Source organism: Vigna umbellata, chromosome 5, assembly GCF_029865625.1.
Source record: "Vigna umbellata cultivar VRB3 chromosome 5, Vumbellata_1.0, whole genome shotgun sequence".
NCBI classification, from domain to species: domain Eukaryota; kingdom Viridiplantae; phylum Streptophyta; class Magnoliopsida; order Fabales; family Fabaceae; genus Vigna; species Vigna umbellata.
The window spans coordinates 44,596,644-44,619,817 of NC_142169.1; the positions used below are offsets into that span (position 1 = coordinate 44,596,644).

At 33.2% G+C, this 23,174-nt stretch overlaps 1 protein-coding gene and 3 pseudogenes across 1 annotated transcript; all 4 read left to right on the forward strand.

Moving 5' to 3' along the window:
- The first annotated feature begins 6,512 nt into the window (after window positions 1-6,512).
- LOC148198450 (cytochrome P450 71D11 pseudogene) lies at window positions 6,513-13,171 on the forward strand (annotated as a pseudogene).
- Window positions 13,172-14,526: 1,355 nt separating this feature from the next.
- On the forward strand, window positions 14,527-15,544 carry LOC148198451 (cytochrome P450 71D11 pseudogene; annotated as a pseudogene).
- Window positions 15,545-16,892: 1,348 nt separating this feature from the next.
- On the forward strand, window positions 16,893-17,911 carry LOC148198452 (cytochrome P450 71D11 pseudogene; annotated as a pseudogene).
- Window positions 17,912-18,952: 1,041 nt separating this feature from the next.
- LOC124830913 (protein SIEVE ELEMENT OCCLUSION B-like) lies at window positions 18,953-23,049 on the forward strand. Its single transcript, XM_047304781.2, has 7 exons — window positions 18,953-19,184; window positions 19,697-19,789; window positions 20,040-20,467; window positions 20,664-20,758; window positions 20,901-21,040; window positions 21,411-21,893; window positions 22,267-23,049. The coding sequence occupies exons 1-7, from the start codon at window positions 18,984-18,986 to the stop codon at window positions 22,876-22,878; spliced, it is 2,052 nt and encodes a 683-aa protein (XP_047160737.1). The 5' UTR covers window positions 18,953-18,983; the 3' UTR covers window positions 22,879-23,049.
- Window positions 23,050-23,174: the final 125 nt, after the last annotated feature.

Sequence of the window (23,174 nt, forward strand, 5' to 3'; positions counted from 1 at the left end):
GATTTCAAGACAAGGCTGACACGACTATATGTCTTTGGAGATAGACAACATGAAAATCCATGTCAGCATTATACCTTCACAGAGGAGGATTGGATGTAGTTTCATGCATCTAGAGAGTCTGAGGAATGGAAGGTATGTTTCTTAAGCTCGTCTTTCATTGAGTTTTTATGGTTTTACACTTACTTATATACATGGTTTCACAGGGTAAAAGGTTAGCCGCCCAAGAAAGACAAAGGCTAAACGACGCACCCCACTTGTTATCACGAGGTGGATATGCAAAACTGAAGAAGAAACTGAGAAAGTCTAGAGCGGATGCCTTGGGACTTGAGTCACCGGACCTAGCACCTGCACCTGCTAGGTATGAGCTGTGGAAGGCTGCTCAAACTAAATCTGATGGGAACATGACATCTTCCTCAGTTGCCTTGATCTCATAGAGAATTGTAAGTTCAAATTATAAGCAGTTATTTGATTGTGTATCTATCACAGCATGTCTTTTAAGTAACTTGGTTTTTTTATGTGCAGGATGAGTTGGTTGAGCAGCAGACTCAGGGCACATTTGCTAGCCAAGGTAGGGACGACATTCTGACAACGGCCATTGGAAGGCCCGAGCACCCAGGACGTGTACGTGGAGTTCTTGGGGCGATTGGTCTTCGTGACTACTTTGGCCCTACACAGAAAACCCCCAATCAATGAGTCAGGAGACATTGAGGCAGATGGATCTTCAGTGGGAGGAAAGACTCAACCAAAGCATGAGATCAATGGAGCAACGATTCATGGAGCAGCTACAAGAACAAAAACAAATACAAAGAGCGCTTGAAGAAAAGCTGCATTCCATGACGCAAGGCAACATGGGGGCCGATGAAACTCCCACACCACCTCGTGTCAGCACTAGAGGATCATGCTCTGCTGTAGACCCCACTCAGTATAGCGGTCAATATGAGCTGTTGGTTGATGGGGATCCCCCACGCATTGTGGCTGTCGGACGAGTGCTTGAGGGAGGGCAGACCATTCATGGTGTTGCCATTTTACCCCAGCACGTGCGTGTGACCATTGACGAGGTTCGGGATCCCCAGGCTCAGGTGCCTGTACCCACTCCAGAAATTAACTTTGTGGGGGAGGCCATAGGATCATTTATTTCCTGGCCTAGAGCATTGATCATGTCCCACATCGCTACTCCATAGGTATAATGTCTTTTTCCTTAGTATTTCTATGTTTATTCTTCATATAATTGTTGATAAAGCTTTGACGTAAATTCTTATCTTCAGTTCACACGTCCTCAGAAGCAGCTAATTCATGATACAGTCATACATGAAGATGATGAGATGGCTAAAGCGGAGGATGATCCTCTATCAAAGTTAATGACAAAATTTCCCAGATTGAAGAAAGCATCATTAGAACTATACTGGGATTTGAGGGTATTTGATCTTCCCCCACATGTGCCAGTTTATATCACATTCTCTGATGCATTGGAGGTGATTGGGGGAGACAGGATGTTGAATATTTCCATCATTCAGCTGTGGTGCATGTAAGATAGTCAATTTGGTCTTTCATATTACTTTTATTTACATTGTTATAGTTTCTAACAACATAACTTTGTTGCTTTAGGTACATGGACACAATCGTTGTAGACCAAGGTCGGTCTTCCATGTATGGATTTGTTGAACCTCAGACCATTCAACCGTTTGGTAACACACTTCAAAACAGACAACATTATTTGCAAACATGGATGGATGAGTCAAAAAGAGACGTATACCTTGTGCCATACATTGAGGGGTAGGTGTTGTTATATGTGGTCAGCTCATTATTATAGTTTCCTTAATTAGTTGAATAACTATTTGTCCTTCGTGATAGGTCGCACTGGCAGCTGATGGTCATCATTCCCAAACAATGTAAAATTATATGGTTTTGTTCGTTGCACAGGAGGATGAAAAATGAGTTGAGAACCATGCTTCAAGGGTAAGTGTTTCTCCAAAAATGACTTTGAATTTGATGTTCACCTTCAACTTTTATGATAAAATAGTCATATTAATTATACTTTGTGTTTTCAATCTGTACAGAGTTATTGGTAAATCTCGTGGTCAATTGGTTCAAATTTTGTATCCAAAGGTTGTAAGTCATTTATAGTTTCTAATTCATTTTCTATGTTATTGAATGATCTAAATTTTTAACTATTTAGTGTGTGATTTTAGTGTAACCAGCAGCTAGATTCATGGGAATGTGGCTTCTATGTGATGTGTTGGATTAAGACCATCATTCGAGTTGTCATTACAGATGACTTGAATGAGGTAATGATGTATACCTTCAATACATTACAAATCAAATTCATCTTCAACATATATGAAACAATAATGAATCTTTCTTGAATTTTGCAGCGCTTCAAGAGTACATCATCGCCTATTCCAGAGGACACAATTAAACAGATAAGGCAGGAGTGGACCGCTTATCTTCTGCAAAGATAGAGTTAGGAATAGTTATATTTCTTGTTGAACATTGTTTAGTTTTAGTTTAAGTTTTATGTTGATAGTTTTGGTAGTGGATTGAACTCCACATTAAGTAGAACTTTGTTTATATAAAACGCATATTTATATTATTGCAATATTGTTCTGGGACATTTTTCTGCTTTTTCAGGTGTGGTTTTATTGAAAAAATAAATTAATTTTAAAAAAAACGCCCAGTAGACGTCCGTTAGTGTACAATCGGACGTCTATAGACGTCTGGCAGTGCACACACGGACGTCCACCCCCCAGACCCTACCACAAATAATTCAGCCTGGTAGACGTCCGGGGAGGGACGAGGCGGACGTCTATATAGACGTCCGTCCTAACACAGCAAACGTCTATATAGACGTCCGGTCTTGCACAACGAACGTCTATATAGACGTCCGTCCTGACACAACGGACGTCTATATAGACGTCCGTACTGACATAGCGGACGTCTGAGTAACGTCACCCACATAAATGTCAGGCGTACGTCGGACGTCAAAAGGCCAAAAGAACGGACGTCTAAAGCCCTTTCTGCACTAGTGCTACTTCTATACCTGGCTAAAAAATTGGCTTGAAAAACCTTTTTTAACAGGTATGGAAGTTAGAGGGAAGGAAGCTAGAGGAGATGGTGTTGGATAAGCATAAGAAGTTGAACTCAGAGAAAAGAGGTTGGAGTAATCTCAACAACACTTCAATATATCTTCCAAGTTGATTTTACAAAGAGAAGAGCCTCTCTTTTATAAATAAAGAGAGGTCTCCATTCTGAGTGTGCAAAGCTTCTAAAAATGACAATTGAAGTGTGCTTGAGACGCTACTAAGCTTGGAGTGCATGTTTCTTTCAAAGCCATAGTAAAAACGTGGGAAATAAAAATCCTAGTTTGCAATGGATAGGCGTCTGGTGGTTTCGGATGGGCGGCATAATGAATCCAGAAGTTATTCTGCTTTGTAAACTCAATCCGAAAGTCATTTGTTTCAATCCAAAAACCACTTCATTTCTTCTCTCCTTTCACTCCTTTGCTTTCTTTAGCTTGCCAAGCTTCTTAGGGTGATTAGGCATGGTCTCCAACCTTTAGTTATGGCCTACAAAACAATAAAAATGTATTTAGCAAAAAGAAGAAGGATTAATAAGTGATTCTCCATAAGTCCTATGTAAGTAGTAAGTGATTGTTCTTCTTCTTGAATCATTCTAGACATGGCTCTTGTTAGAGGTCCTATGTGTATCTTAGATGGTCCTCCATCAGTCCCTCCCTCTTGAAAAGGTTTTGTCCTTAGATTTGCTTGGTCCTGTTGAGCATCTCCTGTGAAAGGAAATAAGTCAGGACTTACACCATAACTTTCAGGAAGGTCTAACATGTATGCATTGTCATTTATTTTCTTTACCACCTTGAAAGTACCATCACCTCTTGGACTAAGTTTGGACTTTCGTTGAGAGGGAAATCTATCCTTTCTTAAATGAAGCCAAACTAGGTCGCATTCTCTAAGAATTACTTCCCTTTTCCCTTTGTTGTTGTATTCTTTATATTTTTTATTTTGGTTTTCAATATGGGTCTTAACCTTTTCATGCAATTTCTTGATAAACTCCGCTTCAGAAACTCCTTCTTTATGAAGAAAAGAACAAGATTCTGGAAGAGGTAGTAGATCAAGAGTGTGATAGGGCTAAAACCATAAACAACCTCAAAAGGAGAAAGATTAGTAGTCTTGTGGACTACTCCATTGTAAGCAAATTCTATGTGAGGTAGATGATCATCCAAATTTTTATGATTACCTCTTAACATTACCCGTAATAAAGTAGGTAGTGATCTATTTACTACTTCGGTTTACCCATCAGTTTGTGGGTGACACGTGGTAGAAAATAGGAGTTTAGTTCCTAGCTTTGCCTATAAAGTTTTCCAAAAGTAGCTAAGGAACTTAACATCTCTATTAGACACTATAGTTTTGGGTAAGCCATGCAATCTTACAACTTCCTTAAAGAAAATTTGTGCTATATAGCTAGCATCATCTACTTTGTAGTAAGGTATAAAGTGAGTCATTTTTCTAAATTGATCAACCACCACAAAGATAGAATCAAACCCCTTTTGAGTTCTTGGAAGGCCTAGGACAAAGTCCATAGTCATACCCTCCCAAGGAAAACTAACTATTGGAAGAAGAAGGTAAAGTCCATGAGGCATAACTTTAGATTTAGCTTGTAAGCAAACATAATTGAAAACATTGAAATAAATGGACAAAGGATGAAGACCGAACGGTCCTACAGATGACCGAACGGTTCTACATTGAGACCAAACGGTCTCTAAAGCAAACGAGGAAATTGAAAATGCAGGAAGATAAAGAAGTCAAACAGAATAAACAACATAATAAACAAAAACAGTAAATTGAACGATCTTAAAACAAGATGTGTGAACAATATTAAAATGCAGCAGTTAATAAAAAAACATTTGGTGTGGTATTCAAATGCAACACTTCAGCTAACACATTACAACACAAACCAGCGTGAATTAAAAGAAAATCTGCAAAAGGTGCTTAACCAATATTAAGCAAGGAAAATACATTTAATAATAAAATTGCACGTGCCAGCTAAAAGAAAAAAAAAAAACATCGTTCACATCTCTGCTCTTTATTCCCGTGCACACTTATTCCTCCAACATGCTTCACTTCTCCCGTGACCGAGCCAAATGAACTCTCCTCTTCCAAAATCAATTCAGCGTCACATCTCCTCCCGTTTTTATCTCCCAGCTGGAATCAATTTAAATGCATCGCGTGCTGCTGTAACCGTGAGCTGTGTGTTGGACCAGCTGCTGCACCCTTCAAGCTGCTCCCCGTCACACCCTACTCCAATGTTGGATGTGTATGTGTGCAGGCTGTGCACCCCTTCTTATGCTGTAGGGCCGTGGAATGTGGAGTGCAGCAGGGAGGTGGCATCTTTTATTTTTAATTAGGTCCGTTGGTGCTTCTTTCCAGCCAGCAGCTTGCCTTGCTGGACCTGCAATGTGTATGTTGCCCATGGGCCATGACGTGTTGCAGTCATGCCTTTTAATTTCTCCAAGCACCTCCTTCATGTGTTGAGGCTGGACGTGCAAAGTTTTCTTTTTTTTTTTTTTTTCAGCTTTCCAAGCCAAACTTGGATCCAGCGAGGTTGTGGGCTGTAGCACCCCTAAGGAAGCCTGTTTCATTCAATCCATTATGATCAACTACTCCTCCTAATAATGCTCATATGTGGCAGCGTTGCTTCTTCCCAGTAAATAACACCATGTTCAAATGAATGCCCCTCCAAATGTCTAAAATTATATTTTTAAAATTTTTCCTGCAATCAATAATGAAAATAATAAGTTCAGATAATTCAAATTAATTAAAATAAACTTTTTTATCAATATTGATAATAAATTCATGAGAGACGAAATAGTGTTTCCAAGTCTTTAACGCTCCTATGAGGGCATATAACTAAAAGTAATTGAAAATAAAATTGGAAATAAAATTAATTGGGTTTGAAAAGAAAAATAATGAAGACTTAATGATCAATGGTTTAAAAAGGAAATAATGGAATTACAAGGGTCTCTTGATGTTAATTAGTATATTGTTGTGATTTACTTATTTTTGTGAAACTCACGAGCTATTTATATTGGATTCATATCGAATATCGATAAAACTTTATATGTTAATGTGTGAATGATGAAAATGGTAGGATGGATAGTATTTAGTTTGATTATTGATTGATTTTGGTTGAGTTCTTGTATTTTGAGATCTAGAACTAATAAGTGAAGATACATAAATTGAGTTATGAATTTTAATATCTTATTGATGAAGTTGAAGTCTTGTTAGTGGTATATACTTGAAGAAAGGGACGTGTCTATCTTGTACCTGTAAATCCTGAGTTTTAGACTATCTAGCGTGTGTTATGAATCTGTATGGGGAAGCTATAAGTGGTGTGATTATGAGCCTATATGGGAAAGCTATAGGTGATATGTTTATGAGCCTGGGGAAGCTACAGGTGGTATGTTTAGGAGCCTATATGGGGAAGCTACAGGTGGTACAATTATGAGCCTGTATGGGGAAGCTACAGGTGGTACGATTATGAGCCTGTATGGGGAAGCTACAGGTGGTACGGTTATGAACCTGTATGGGAAAGCTACAGGTGGTATGGTTGGGTACAGGAGACAGACCAAGGTCCTTCTTGATGATGTTGGGAATTTGTAGTGACAATATGCTGATGACATTATTAATAGGATAACGTTGATGGTATAATCATGATAGGGTTAATGAGGATACTTATGATGGTAATAGTGTAAAAATGATTATGTTAGTATGATAGCGTTCTAGATGATTGATTTATTATTGAGTTGTGCTTGTTTCCTATGTACAAATTTTACTGTCATTGGTTGTGCTATGGTAGCTTACCCATATTTGTTTGTGTTGTGGTTGTGTGTGTGTTTTGCGATGATCGTATGACATTTGGTTATACGGGGAGCAGGGGATGTTACAGATGCTCCAGATGCATGATAGAGACGCGAAAGTGGAAACATGACTTGGGTTATTTAAAGCTTTTGTGCTATAAATTTTAGAGACAATGTAATAGGGTTTGCTTTCGTTCGTCTTGATTTTATTAATTTCGGTATTATATGATTTTCGCGATGGTATTATGATTTTATAAATTTAAAATTTTTTCTCGTAACCGAGACATCCAAAAAAATCGGGATGTTACACATAATACACATTAGTGAAGTTTGATAGAACAAAAATTATTTCAATTCATTTCAAGCAAATCAGTTTTTGGTTTAGTGAAATTTTTTACCATACATTTTAGTGCAATTCATTTTGCCCACCCATAGTTCCTAGAGACATGAAGCATGGTGATTTATTACATGGCATTTCAGTTTAGTTCATATTACAGTGCAGTTCAGTGTAGTGGAGTTTGATAGAATAAAAAATAGTTCTCTTCAGTTCTTCTGAACTAATTATTTGTTAAGTTCAGTTCTAGCAAACTAGTGTATTGGGTTCGGTACAGCTTTTAACCGTGCAATTCAGTGCAGTTTATTTTTCCCACCCGTTTTTTACATCGGAGATTTGTTTCCTTCTTTTACTTAGGTGCAACATGTCATATGACACAAGCTTGAGAGCTTGCATAAACAAACTGATCAAAAAATACAAAAAAAATCATCAATGAGCATCAAAAGGCAAATTAAGAGAGCTAGCCTAAAAATATGGACCCTTGATGCTTCTTCAACTTGGAGAGGTTTCTATCATTTTGATTTCATCCCATGATTATGCTAAGGAAGTGATGAAAGCCCATGATATTAACTTTGCCAAAAGGCCTAAAGTCTCCTCTATTGATATATTCAGTTACAACTAAACATGCATAGCTTTTTCTTCTTAAGGAAATTATTGGAGGTAGGTAAGAAAAATTTCTAGGTTAGAGCTTTTAAGCCTAAAACATGTCAACTACCAGCCAATCAAAGAAGACGAGCTGTTCAATCTTGTTTATTGGATACATTCAGAGAATGGATCCCTCATTAACCTCACTAACGTTGTACATTCATCAATTTTTACAATTGTTTCAAGCTCTACCTTTGGCAAGAAAGGCAAAGACAATGACAATTTTATATCAGTAATTAAAAAAATGATGAAAGTTGAAGGAGGTTGTGACGTTAGAGATTTCTTTCCTTCTGCTACTTGGCTGCAAAATGTCGTGAGACATAAGCTTGACAAACTGATCAAATAATGGAAAAGATCATCAATGAGCACCAAGAGGCAATGTCATGCAAAAGATTTCCAAGTAGTAGATCTTGTGGATGTTCTCATGCAGTATAAGATGGCAGCGAGTAAGATTTTCTCTATAACTTGTTTTTGTTCAGTGTAATTTTTAACCGTGCAGTTCATTTTACCCATACGTAACTCTAACTATTATCGGTTTGAAAAGGAATTTGCATTTTTTTATTAGTTTAAAAATGAATTTATACTAAGTTTTATATAACTAATCCTAAAATTTTAAGGTATTAATTTAGTTCCGAAAAGAACAATTAACAATATTTTTAAAATATTTCTAACATTTTTAAAAGTTTAATTTTTTTTAATATTTAAAATACAGGAAATTTACTTGTTTAAATCTCACCTTTGTATGTTTTATAAAACACTTTTGAGTTTTTTTTAGAAACTAAAATTTGAAAAACTAAATTTTACAATCATTTTAAAATTAGATTTAAAATATTTAAATTTATTTTCATATAAAAGGGGATTATTACATGGTAAGACTTAAAGTTATAATTATTGTTCATATTAGTTCATCTAAAATAATTTTCAATTCAGTTTAATTCAAACTAATCTTTATTTGTTGTAATTTTTAACCGTGCAGTTTAGTGCAATTTATTTTTTCCACCCTTTTTGACACTGGCAAAATAGTACAAAAAAATCATCCATGTGCATCAAAAAGAAAAAGTGTCAAACAAAAGATTACCAAGTAGCAGATCTCGTAGACGTTCTCTTGCAGTGTGAGAATGCTAACCAACAAGATTTTTCTTTAACTAGGAACAACATCAAAGGAATAATTGTGCTATGTATCATAACCTCTTTCAAATAAATTTTATGCTCTTAATCTTGCTTATACTTTTAACCTCTTTGATTGATAACCACTTTTTAAGGACATTTTTTATGCTCGAAGTGAGACATCCACAACAATCATAGATTGGACTATGGTTGAAATGATGAAGAATTAAAGAATAATGAAAGAAGCACAAGCTAAGGTTAGAGAGGTATTCATACTTGAAAGGAAAGGTTGATGAATGTTGCATCAATGAACTCAAATATTTGAAAATAGTTGTGAAAGAGATCCTGATATTACACCTTCCAACTTCCAAAAACCATGTTTAAATAACACACTTTAATAAAGAAAAATTAAATTTTCAAAGCATTCACTGTGATCTTGCTTTATTTATTGCTTAATGTGAAATTCATGAGACAGGAGAAGAAAAATAAGGAAAAGAAACAAAAAAAATAGATCATGTTTTTTCTAACTGTCACTCCGAACAATTCACTCATGTCCATTATTAAATGTCATAGAAAATAAAGCAATCTTTCTTTTAAAACATATTTTACATTTGTAGTTATTCTAATTTTGTAACTTTTCTTTCCAATAATTATGTACAAGTTTTTGTTCAACTAAATTAGACATCCCAAAAAATCGGGATGTTACACATAATACACATTAGTGAAGTTTGATAGAACAAAACTTATTTCAATTCATTTCAAGCAAATCAATTTTTGGTTTAGTGAAATTTTTTACCATACATTTTAGTGCAATTCATTTTGCCCACCCATAGTTCCTAGAAACATGAAGCATGGTGATTTATTACATGGCATTTCAGTTTAGTTCATATTACAGTGCAGTTCAGTGTAGTGGAGTTTGATAGAATAAAAAATAGTTCTCTTCAGTTCTTCTGAACTAATTATTTGTTAAGTTCAGTTCTAGCAAACTAGTGTATTGGGTTCGGTACAGCTTTTAACCGTGCAATTCAGTTCAGTTTATTTTTCCCACCCGTTTTTTACATCGGAGATTTGTTTCCTTCTTTTACTTAGGTGCAACATGTCATATGACACAAGCTTGAGAGCTTGCATAAACAAACTGGTCAAAAAATACAAAAAAAATCATCAATGAGCATCAAAAGGCAAATTAAGAGAGCTAGCCTAAAAATATGGACCCTTGATGCTTCTTCAACTTGGAGAGGTTTCTACCATTTTGATTTCATCCCATGATTATGCTAAGGAAGTGATGAAAGCCCATGATATTAACTTTGCCAAAAGGCCTAAAGTCTCATCTATTGATATATTCAGTTACAACTAAACATGCATAGCTTTTTCTTCTTAAGGAAATTATTGGAGGTAGGTAAGAAAAATTTCTAGGTTAGAGCTTTTAAGCCTAAAACATGTCAACTACCAGCCAATCAGAGAAGACGAGCTGTTCAATCTTGTTTATTGGATAGATTCGGAGAATGGATCCCTCATTAACCTCACTGAAGTTGTACATTCATCAATTTTTACAATTGTTTCAAGCTCTACCTTTGGCAAGAAAGGCAAAGACAATGACAATTTTATATCAGTAATTAAAAAAATCATGAAAGTTGAAGGAGGTTTTGACGTTAGAGATTTCTTTCCTTCTGCTACTTGGCTGAAAAATGTCGTGAGACATAAGCTTGACAAACTGATCAAATAATGGAAAAGATCATCAATGAGCACCAAGAGGCAATGTCATGCAAAAGATTTCCAAGTAGTAGATCTTGTGGATGTTCTCATGCAGTATAAGATGGCAGCGAGTAAGATTTTGTTCAGTGTAATTTTTAACCGTGCAGTTTAGTGCAGTTCATTTTACCCATACGTAACTCTAACTATTATCGGTTTGAAAAGGAATTTGCATTTTTTTTATTAGTTTAAAAATGAATTTATACTAAGTTTTATATAACTAATCCTAAAATTTTAAGGTATTAATTTAGTTCCGAAAAGAACAATTAACAATATTTTTAAAATATTTCTAACATTTTTAGAAGTTTTAATTTTTTTTAATATTTAAAATACAGGAAATTTACTTGTTTAAATCTCACCTTTGTATGTTTTATAAAACACTTTTGACTTTTTTTTAGAAACTAAAATTTGAAAAACTAAATTTTACAATCATTTTAAAATTAGATTTAAAATATTTAAATTTATTTTCATATAAAGGGGGATTATTACATGGTAAGACTTAAAGTTATAATTATTGTTCATATTATTTCATCTAAAATAATTTTCAATTCAGTTTAATTCAAACTAATCTTTATTTGTTGTAATTTTTAACCGTGCAGTTTAGTGCAATTTATTTTTTCCACCCTTTTTGACACTGGCAAAATAGTACAAAAAAATCATCCATGTGCATCAAAAAGAAAAAGTGTCAAACAAAAGATTACCAAGTAGCAGATCTCGTAGACGTTCTCTTGCAGTGTGAGAATGCATACCACTTTTTAAGGACATTTTTTATGCTCGAAGTGAGACATCGACAACAATCATAGATTGGACTATGGTTGAAATGATGAAGAATTGAAGAATAATGAAAGAAGCACAAGCTAAGGTTAGAGAGGTATTCACACTTGAAAGGAAAGGTTGATGAATGTTGCATCAATGAACTCAAATATTTGAAAATAGTTGTGAAAGAGATCCTGATATTACACCTTCCAACTTCCAAAAACCATGTTTAAATAACACACTTTAATAAAGAAAAATTAAATTTTCAAAGCATTCACTGTGATCTTGCTTTATTTATTTCTTAATGTGAAATTCATGAGACAGGAGAAGAAAAATAAGGAAAAGAAACAGAAAAAAATAGATCATGTTTTTTCTATCTGTCACTCCGAACAATTCACTCATGTCCATTATTAAATGTCATAGAAAATAAAGCAATCTTTCTTTTAAAACATATTTTACATTTGTAGTTATTCTAATTTTGTAACTTTTCTTTCCAATAATTATGTACAAGTTTTTGTTCAACTAAATTAGACATCCCAAAAAATCGGTATGTTACACATAATACACATTAGTGAAGTTTGATAGAACAAAAATTATTTCAATTCATTTCAAGCAAATCAGTTTTTGGTTTAGTGAAATTTTTTACCATACATTTTAGTGCAATTCATTTTGCCCACCCATAGTTCCTAGAGACATGAAGCATGGTGATTTATTACATGGCATTTCAGTTTAGTTCATATTACAGTGCAGTTCAGTGTAGTGGAGTTTGATAGAATAAAAAATAGTTCTCTTCAGTTCTTCTGAACTAATTATTTGTTAAGTTCAGTTCTAGCAAACTAGTGTTTTGGGTTCGGTACAGCTTTTAACCGTGCAATTCAGTGCAGTTTATTTTTCCCACCCGTTTTTTACATGGGAGATTTGTTTCCTTCTTTTACTTAGGTGCAACATGTCATATGACACAAGCTTGAGAGCTTGCATAAACAAACTGATCAAATAATACAAAAAAAAATCATCAATGAGCATCAAAAGGCAAATTAAGAGAGCTAGCCTAAAAATATGGACCCTTGATGCTCCTTCAACTTGGAGAGGTTTCTACCATTTTGATTTCATCCCATGATTATGCTAAGGAAGTGATGAAAGCCCATGATATTAACTTTGCCAAAAGGCCTAAAGTCTCATCTATTGATATATTCAGTTACAACTAAACATGCATAGCTTTTTCTTCTTAAGGAAATTATTGGAGGTAGGTAAGAAAAATTTCTAGGTTAGAGCTTTTAAGCCTAAAACATGTCAACTACCAGCCAATCAGAGAAGACGAGCTGTTCAATCTTGTTTATTGGATAGATTCGGAGAATGGATCCCTCATTAACCTCACTAACGTTGTACATTCATCAATTTTTACAATTGTTTCAAGCTCTACCTTTGGCAAGAAAGGCAAAGACAATGACAATTTTATATCAGTAATTAAAAAAATGATGAAAGTTGAAGGAGGTTTTGACGTTAGAGATTTCTTTCCTTCTGCTACTTGGCTGCAAAATGTCGTGAGACATAAGCTTGACAAACTGATCAAATAATGGAAAAGATCATCAATGAGCACCAAGAGGCAATGTCATGCAAAAGATTTCCAAGTAGTAGATCTTGTGGATGTTCTCATGCAGTATAAGATGGCAGCGAGTAAGATTTTCTCTATAACTTGTTTTTGTTCAGTGTAATTTTTAACCGTGCAGTTTAGTGCAGTTCATTTTACCCATACGTAACTCTAACTATTATCGGTTTGAAAAGGAATTTGCATTTTTTTTATTAGTTTAAAAATGAATTTATACTAAGTTTTATATAACTAATCCTAAAATTTTAAGGTATTAATTTAGTTCCGAAAAGAACAATTAACAATATTTTTAAAATATTTCTAACATTTTTAGAAGTTTTAATTTTTTTAAATATTTAAAATACAGGAAATTTACTTGTTTAAATCTCACCTCTGTATGTTTTATAAAACACTTTTGACTTTTTTTTAGAAACTAAAATTTGAAAAACTAAATTTTACAATCATTTTAAAATTAGATTTAAAATATTTAAATTTATTTTCATATAAAGGGGGATTATTACATGGTAAGACTTAAAGTTATAATTATTGTTCATATTATTTCATCTAAAATAATTTTCAATTCAGTTTAATTCAAACTAATCTTTATTTGTTGTAATTTTTAATCGTGCAGTTTAGTGCAATTTATTTTTTCCACCCTTTTTGACACTGGCAAAATAGTACAAAAAAATCATCCATGTGCATCAAAAAGAAAAAGTGTCAAATAAAAGATTACCAAGTAGCAGATCTCGTAGACGTTCTCTTGCAGTGTGAGAATGCATACCACTTTTTAAGGACATTTTTTATGCTCGAAGTGAGACATCGACAACAATCATAGATTGGACTATGGTTGAAATGATGAAGAATTGAAGAATAATGAAAGAAGCACAAGCTAAGGTTAGAGAGGTATTCACACTTGAAAGGAAAGGTTGATGAATGTTGCATCAATGAACTCAAATATTTGAAAATAGTTGTGAAAGAGATCCTGATATTACACCTTCCAACTTCCAAAAACCATGTTTAAATAACACACTTTAATAAAGAAAAATTAAATTTTCAAAGCATTCACTGTGATCTTGCTTTATTTATTTCTTAATGTGAAATTCATGAGACAGGAGAAGAAAAATAAGGAAAAGAAACAGAAAAAAATAGATCATGTTTTTTCTATCTGTCACTCCGAACAATTCACTCATGTCCATTATTAAATGTCATAGAAAATAAAGCAATCTTTCTTTTAAAACATATTTTACATTTGTAGTTATTCTAATTTTGTAACTTTTCTTTCCAATAATTATGTACAAGTTTTTGTTCAACTAAATTAGACATCCCAAAAAATCGGTATGTTACACATAATACACATTAGTGAAGTTTGATAGAACAAAAATTATTTCAATTCATTTCAAGCAAATCAGTTTTTGGTTTAGTGAAATTTTTTACCATACATTTTAGTGCAATTCATTTTGCCCACCCATAGTTCCTAGAGACATGAAGCATGGTGATTTATTACATGGCATTTCAGTTTAGTTCATATTACAGTGCAGTTCAGTGTAGTGGAGTTTGATAGAATAAAAAATAGTTCTCTTCAGTTCTTCTGAACTAATTATTTGTTAAGTTCAGTTCTAGCAAACTAGTGTTTTGGGTTCGGTACAGCTTTTAACCGTGCAATTCAGTGCAGTTTATTTTTCCCACCCGTTTTTTACATGGGAGATTTGTTTCCTTCTTTTACTTAGGTGCAACATGTCATATGACACAAGCTTGAGAGCTTGCATAAACAAACTGATCAAATAATACAAAAAAAAATCATCAATGAGCATCAAAAGGCAAATTAAGAGAGCTAGCCTAAAAATATGGACCCTTGATGCTCCTTCAACTTGGAGAGGTTTCTACCATTTTGATTTCATCCCATGATTATGCTAAGGAAGTGATGAAAGCCCATGATATTAACTTTGCCAAAAGGCCTAAAGTCTCATCTATTGATATATTCAGTTACAACTAAACATGCATAGCTTTTTCTTCTTAAGGAAATTATTGGAGGTAGGTAAGAAAAATTTCTAGGTTAGAGCTTTTAAGCCTAAAACATGTCAACTACCAGCCAATCAAAGAAGACGAGCTGTTCAATCTTGTTTATTGGATAGATTCGGAGAATGGATCCCTCATTAACCTCACTGAAGTTGTACATTCATCAATTTTTACAATTGTTTCAAGCTCTACCTTTGGCAAGAAAGGCAAAGACAATGACAATTTTATATCAGTAATTAAAAAAATGATGAAAGTTGAAGGAGGTTTTGACGTTAGAGATTTCTTTCCTTCTGCTACTTGGCTGCAAAATGTCGTGAGACATAAGCTTGACAAACTGATCAAATAATGGAAAAGATCATCAATGAGCACCAAGAGGCAATGTCATGCAAAAGATTTCCAAGTAGTAGATCTTGTGGATGTTCTCATGCAGTATAAGATGGCAGCGAGTAAGATTTTCTCTATAACTTGTTTTTGTTCAGTGTAATTTTTAACCGTGCAGTTTAGTGCAGTTCATTTTACCCATACGTAACTCTAACTATTATCGGTTTGAAAAGGAATTTGCATTTTTTTTATTAGTTTAAAAATGAATTTATACTAAGTTTTATATAACTAATCCTAAAATTTTAAGGTATTAATTTAGTTCCGAAAAGAACAATTAACAATATTTTTAAAATATTTCTAACATTTTTAGAAGTTTTAATTTTTTTTAATATTTAAAATACAGGAAATTTACTTGTTTAAATCTCACCTCTGTATGTTTTATAAAACACTTTTGACTTTTTTTTAGAAACTAAAATTTGAAAAACTAAATTTTACAATCATTTTAAAATTAGATTTAAAATATTTAAATTTATTTTCATATAAAGGGGGATTATTACATGGTAAGACTTAAAGTTATAATTATTGTTCATATTAGTTCATCTAAAATAATTTTCAATTCAGTTTAATTCAAACTAATCTTTATTTGTTGTAATTTTTAACCGTGCAGTTTAGTGCAATTTATTTTTTCCACCCTTTTTGACACTGGCAAAATAGTACAAAAAAATCATCCATGTGCATCAAAAAGAAAAAGTGTCAAACAAAAGATTACCAAGTAGCAGATCTCGTAGACGTTCTCTTGCAGTGTGAGAATGCATACCACTTTTTAAGGACATTTTTTATGCTCGAAGTGAGACATCGACAACAATCATAGATTGGACTATGGTTGAAATGATGAAGAATTGAAGAATAATGAAAGAAGCACAAGCTAAGGTTAGAGAGGTATTCACACTTGAAAGGAAAGGTTGATGAATGTTGCATCAATGAACTCAAATATTTGAAAATAGTTGTGAAAGAGATCCTGATATTACACCTTCCAACTTCCAAAAACCATGTTTAAATAACACACTTTAATAAAGAAAAATTAAATTTTCAAATGTGATCTTGCTTTATTTATTGCTTAATGTGAAATTCATGAGACAGGAGAAGAAAAATAAGGAAAAGAAACAAAAAAAATAGATCATGTTTTTTCTAACTGTCACTCCGAACAATTCACTCATGTCCATTATTAAATGTCATAGAAAATAAAGCAATCTTTCTTTTAAAACATATTTTACATTTGTAGTTATTCTAATTTTGTAACTTTTCTTTCCAATAATTATGTACAAGTTTTTGTTCAACTAATTATTAGACATCCCAAAAAATCGGGATGTTACACATAATACACATTAGTGAAGTTTGATAGAACAAAACTTATTTCAATTCATTTCAAGCAAATCAGTTTTTGGTTTAGTGAAATTTTTTACCATACATTTTAGTGCAATTCATTTTGCCCACCCATAGTTCCTAGAGACATGAAGCATGGTGATTTATTACATGGCATTTCAGTTTAGTTCATATTACAGTGCAGTTCAGTGTAGTGGAGTTTGATAGAATAAAAAATAGTTCTCTTCAGTTCTTCTGAACTAATTATTTGTTAAGTTCAGTTCTAGCAAACTAGTGTATTGGGTTCGGTACAGCTTTTAACCGTGCAATTCAGTACAGTTTATTTTTCCCACCCGTTTTTTACATCGGAGATTTGTTTCCTTCTTTTACTTAGGTGCAACATGTCATATGACACAAGCTTGAGAGCTTGCATAAACAAACTGATCAAAAAATACAAAAAAAATCATCAATGAGCATCAAAAGGCAAATTAAGAGAGCTAGCCTAAAAATATGGACCCTTGATGCTTCTTCAACTTGGAGAGGTTTCTACCATTTTGATTTCATCCCATGATTATGCTAAGGAAGTGATGAAAGCCCATGATATTAACTTTGCCAAAAGGCCTAAAGTCTCATCTATTGATATATTCAGTTACAACTAAACATGCATAGCTTTTTCTTCTTAAGGAAATTATTGGAGGTAGGTAAGAAAAATTTCTAGGTTAGAGCTTTTAAGCCTAAAACATGTCAACTACCAGCCAATCAGAGAAGACGAGCTGTTCAATCTTGTTTATTGGATAGATTCGGAGAATGGATCCCTCATTAACCTCACTGAAGTTGTACATTCATCAATTTTTACAATTGTTTCAAGCTCTACCTTTGGCAAGAAAGGCAAAGACAATGACAATTTTATATCAGTAATTAAAAAAAATCATGAAAGTTGAAGGAGGTTTTGACGTTAGAGATTTCTTTCCTTCTGCTACTTGGCTGAAAAATGTCGTGAGACATAAGCTTGACAAACTGATCAAATAATGGAAAAGATCATCAATGAGCACCAAAGAGGCAATGTCATGCAAAAGATTTCCAAGTAGTAGATCTTGTGGATGTTCTCATGCAGTATAAGATGACAGCGAGTAAGATTTTCTCTATAACTTGTTTTTGTTCAGTGTAATTTTTAACTGTTCAATTAAGTGCACCTCATTTTGTGCATCTCTTGTATAAATACAAATTAAATTTAATATCACTCTGAAATCTGCAATGAAAAAGTGTGGAATTAATTTGAGGCTATAATTAAATTTTAAACGAACCATTATAATAAATGTCAACAGTATTTATTTTTTAAAATTTAATTATTAGGTATATATTATTTTCAAAAGAAGTAATCATGCTTTCAAATGTTAACGAAACTAATAATATTTCTCATTTAAATGAAAAGAAAATTTTAAATTATTTTGTCAAATATAAATTTTTTTTGAATGCAAAAGTTATATATATATATATATATATATATATATATATATATGTATATTTTAAAATTGATACAAAATTTCATGTGGAATTTATAAGTTAAATAAAATTGTATGTGTGTTATAATTTTAAAATTCATACACATCACTCTTTATATTATTAGTCTTTATATTATTAGTCACTCGAAAATAATTTTCCCAACAACCAATCTTGTACTAAAATAAAAGGCAAAGAATATAAAAAGTACTTCTAAATGGAAGCAAATTCTCCCTTTATGATTATTTTACTTGTATTGGTATCAGTGTATTTCTAAGCTCTTAAAAATGCACAATCAAACATATTTTTGTTTATTTAATTAATCTTAAACTTGAATCTTTTTCTATTCTTTTGATAGTAAAATATATAAAAGGGCGGAACTCATGATAGCAGAAACACTCCGAGTATATTATTTCCTTTATTCGCAATTTTACCTTTATCTTTTTGAAAACACATCACTCTTTACAGTACTGTTTGTTACACATTCTTTCCTTCAAGGTTTGAATCGAAGTAGGTAAGTGAGTAACTCTAGTTTGGAAAATTATCAGTTACACCCTTTATGAGAGCAAACTTATAGGCCACAAAAGCCACATGAATTTTGTATTATGTAATTCACTCTCTTTCTTGATATATACTGAAGTTTGTTAGTCATTATTTTTGGCTTTTCGTTTTAAACTATAGTGCTTTTCTTCACTGTATAAATACACATTGTTGGCTTTCAAATATTTAAGAACTTTAACATGTCGTCTAAGCAAGTTTCCAGTAACACTCTTCTTAAGGAGAAGCTGTTGCTTAACCCATTTGATGTCAATGACGATCAGATGTTGGAGAAAATATACATGACTCATTACCATTGTGTTGAGAAGTACGACGTTGTATCTCTTCACAGTATTGCTTCAAAAGTTATCGACCACTCAATTGAAATTGCTCATTCGATCAAGGTAACTTCACTTCACACACTCTTGTATATATCTTATTGAATGTAAATGAGTTATTCTACAAAGCATTTATCTATTCTTAGCTGAACTTATCTAGTCTCTTGGAATTGTCCAATGTGTTATCTATATGTTCAAATCCGATGAGATATTGTTCTCTTTTGAAATTTGAAATCTAGAACTCCTGTCACGGTTTTGGTTTAGAAAACACTTCAAAAGATTAAAGAAAGATGTATTTGTGATATTGGAACATTATCTGTAGAACAAAAACTCCTTTAATCCTCAAGTGAATAATTGTTCCCGGAGCCATTTAAATAGATCTCTTTGTTCAACTTTCTGATGTAAGACAAAACAATGTCAGAAACTCCATGCTCCAGACTAAATTCTGTAAAAAAGTGAAACTAAAGGCAAAAGTATACTTTTTTAATAATTTGTCACACAAATCTACATATTCAAGTAATATATAATGATTGTAAGTTATAAGTTCTTTAACTAAGCGTTGACAATTTTATGTACAGCAAAATGAAGAACAAAATGAACAAGTCAGAGAAGAAAAGGATACATTAATATCTTGCCCTCGACTCCCTGCCTTGAAGCGAATTTCTTGCCAGGTAAAGGCAGAATCAAATTTAAGATTTATTTCAGAATAGAAAGAAGCTATTTAACCACGAGTTAACTCTGGTTATCAGAACAAGTAATAATTTCTCTGAATTAAAAAGCATACATTTCTGTAATAAATAACAAATGCACTCATCGAAATAGAGACACCGAAAATGAAGGATGAAATAATATATGATAACAATTTTGAGTGGTGTTAAAGTTGATAAAAGAGAGAAATTTAACAAGTGATTTTGGTTGCAGATGATTTGCACGGGTCGTGGAGAGCAATATGCCCATCAAACAACGATGTTGATCCTTGAACAGCTGAGAGAGTATTCCTGGGATGCAAAAGCAGTGATAGCTCTGGCGGCTTTTGCTCTTGAGTATGGCAAGTTTTGGCAACTCGTCCCTATTCCACGCGACAAACTTGGAAAATCATTGGCAGAGTTGAATGGACTTCATAGCATCATGGAAAACATGCAGCAGCTAGATCACTTCAACAATTTGGTGAAGAAGGTTATGGAAGTAGTTAAATGCATCACTCATTGGAAGAAGCTCATTACTGAAGACTATAACGTAAAGGATGTTCCTGGTTTGACCGACACTTTGCATGAGATTCCTGTTCTTGCGTACTGGACCATTATTACCTTGGTCACTTGTACAAGCCACGTTGATTTCTTGGGTGACAAGTAAGTTTTTCTTATTAACTTCTTAATTTTATAAAATATGAAACTTAGACTCACACTTAAATTCATTAACATATAAAATTTTAATGTTAATTAAAGACTTGAAGTTCATTAACTATACCTATGAGAGGATCCAAATCTATTCTATGTATATTAAAATTTTGTATAATAACTCGTAATTGCAAATGCTTGGATTCAGGGGATACAGATATGACTTATCCAAATTTGACTATAAGTTGGACTACATTCTCAAAAATTTCAAGGAGCATCAGGATAAGTGCAACACACAAATAGGTCAATTACGTGTTTAGTGTTTTTGCAAATCTTTTATATGAACATTAGAAGCATGTTTTCCCTTAAATTCTCTGAACTAGTAAAGGTGATAAATTGAACTATAGTTGGGGACAGAGGTAAATGTTCTTTGTGTTGAATGCAGAGCGAATAAAAGATTATTCAAAGCGGAAGGATATTATCAACAATTCAACTGAAACTGACATTGTAAAATATTTGGAAGCTCTTATTGTTGATCCTCAGGATCCAAGACCAGTAGTGTATAATGTTCTTGCCCAAAAAGAGGTATCGATTAAAGAAATATCTTTAATTACTCTATCTTCACTGCTACTATTTTCTTATACTTTTAGCATTAATCCAATGTATATAGAATGTTTGGTTATTCGTTTTGTCCATACAACTATAAAACTTTCATCTTGCTTCTTATCATTGGGATCGTTCTTTAATTTCACTCATTTCGTTTTAATTCCTTTTACTCTTTGAAGGGATTAAAAATGCTGTCCAGAAACTAAAAAGATTATGTCTTTAAAAGTAAAAATAACAATAATGAGTGATTAAACTCGGTGTAAACAAAGGGTTTAATCATTACAGTATCATAGTGTTGAGTACAATAACAAATTCATTGTTAATTATTATCTGCTTGACTTATATACAGGCTGGAATTGGAGTGTTCAAGAACAAGTATGTCTTGTTGTTTATTTCGGGCACTGACAACATTGACTATGAGACTCAGCTTTTGATATCAATCGATGTGAAATTGAGGGAAGAGCCTAAAGAGGTAGAAGGTTACAGAAAAGAGGATTTCAGTATTTTGTGGATCCCCATTGTGAGTGTTTGGGATGAAGAGCAAAGGAAAAAGGTAGAAAATATTTCTGAGGTTGGGTGGTTCGTGATGAAGGAATTCAAATTCAAAACAGGTATTGATCTTATCAAAGAGGTATTCAACTACAAGGGTAACCCCATTATCTTGCTCATTAGTCCTCAGGGTAAAGTGGAAAACCCTGATGCAAAACAAATTATTTCCACATGGGGGATTGAGGGATTCCCTTTCAGAACCTCTGACCATATTCGACTTACTCAGCAGTGGAACTGGTTTTGGACTGAAATAAAGAACCTCAGTTCAACAATAAGGGAATTGGTAAGTTCTACAAACTAATGCTTGTTCTATTTGGTACATGCATAATTCATTGATGACTGTTTTTTATTGTTGAATTCTTTCAAATTAAACTGCAACCGTCTTAGTAGTCATGTATCAACGAAACCTGTAGTTATAGTTTCATCTACAATCTCAAAGGCTTGTGCTTGCATCCCCATGTTTTCTTGGCATCACATTCATTTGTAATTGGTTTAATTAGTAATTTAGTTTTTATATTCAAATAAGGAGTCGATTCAGTAAAAAAAAACAATATAGTGACCAACAGGGACTGTTACATCTTCATTTACTAGTTAAGCCATTGTAATTTTAGATATCAACACTAAATAAAACTGTGTTTTTTGTGTCGGTAACCCAGATCAACAGGGACTGTTACATCTTCATATATGGAGGTACCAACAGCAAGTGGATTGAAGATTTCAGCTCAGCTGTGGAGAAATTGAAAAATAGTGGAACTTTCAGCCTAGTGGAAACCACAATTGAGTCCTATAAATTGGGAAGTGAGAGTCCCAAGAACGTTCCACGCTTCTGGATCACCATAGACAACATGCTTGCTAGCAGGAAACGAATAAAGAAGGGTGATGCAGAAGTGGAAGACTCCACAACAAGAGAGATTAAGAATTTGTTGTCCCTCAAACAAGATCCTAATGGATGGGCCATTCTTACAAAAGGGTCTCACGTGAAGCTTCTAGGTTTTGGTGATGCTATGCTTAGAACTGTCATGGACTTGGAAATTTGGAAAGAGAAATTGGACCATGAAGTGAGCTTTGATGTAGCTTTCAAGGATTATTATGAGAAATGCGAGTTTAAGAGTGTTCCTAAAAAATGTGAACATAGGGAATTTGCTAATTACCCCACGGACATTCTAGCTCACTTACCATGTCCAAATAAGAAGTGTGGACATGAAATGGGAGTAGCTTCTGTTAAATACAAATGCTGCCATGGTCTTGAAACTGGTGACATTGCCTAAGACAAAATGCATGCATTAAACAACTCTCACTCACGGTGGCTTAAATTTGGTTTCGTTTCATGCATTAGACTTCCTTAAGTTTGGCTTAAATATGCTTTAGTACATATTCATTTTTATGCCTTTTTTCTCAGGTGCGTATTATTTATTGAGTGAATTGTTTCGAAAGAATAACTGGTTGTGCACAATCATGTTCAATCCCTTCTTGCTACCCTAGCTCTTTAGTTCAGTTAAATATATAATTATGTTCTTTTATTCAGTTAACTATTTGACTCTTTAGTTTTATAAATGCATATTAT

What these genes read in the sequence shown, in the direction of transcription:
- LOC124830913 (XM_047304781.2), top strand. Translation starts at nt 18,984, where the DNA reads ATGTCGTCTAAGCAAGTTTCCAGTAACACTCTTCTTAAGGAGAAGCTG. An exon ending in TGAAGCGAATTTCTTGCCAG is followed by an intron (nt 19,790 to 20,039) that starts GTAAAGGCAGAA and finishes TTTTGGTTGCAG; the next exon opens with ATGATTTGCACGGGTCGTGG. An exon ending in GTTCAACAATAAGGGAATTG is followed by an intron (nt 21,894 to 22,266) that starts GTAAGTTCTACA and finishes TCGGTAACCCAG; the next exon opens with ATCAACAGGGACTGTTACAT.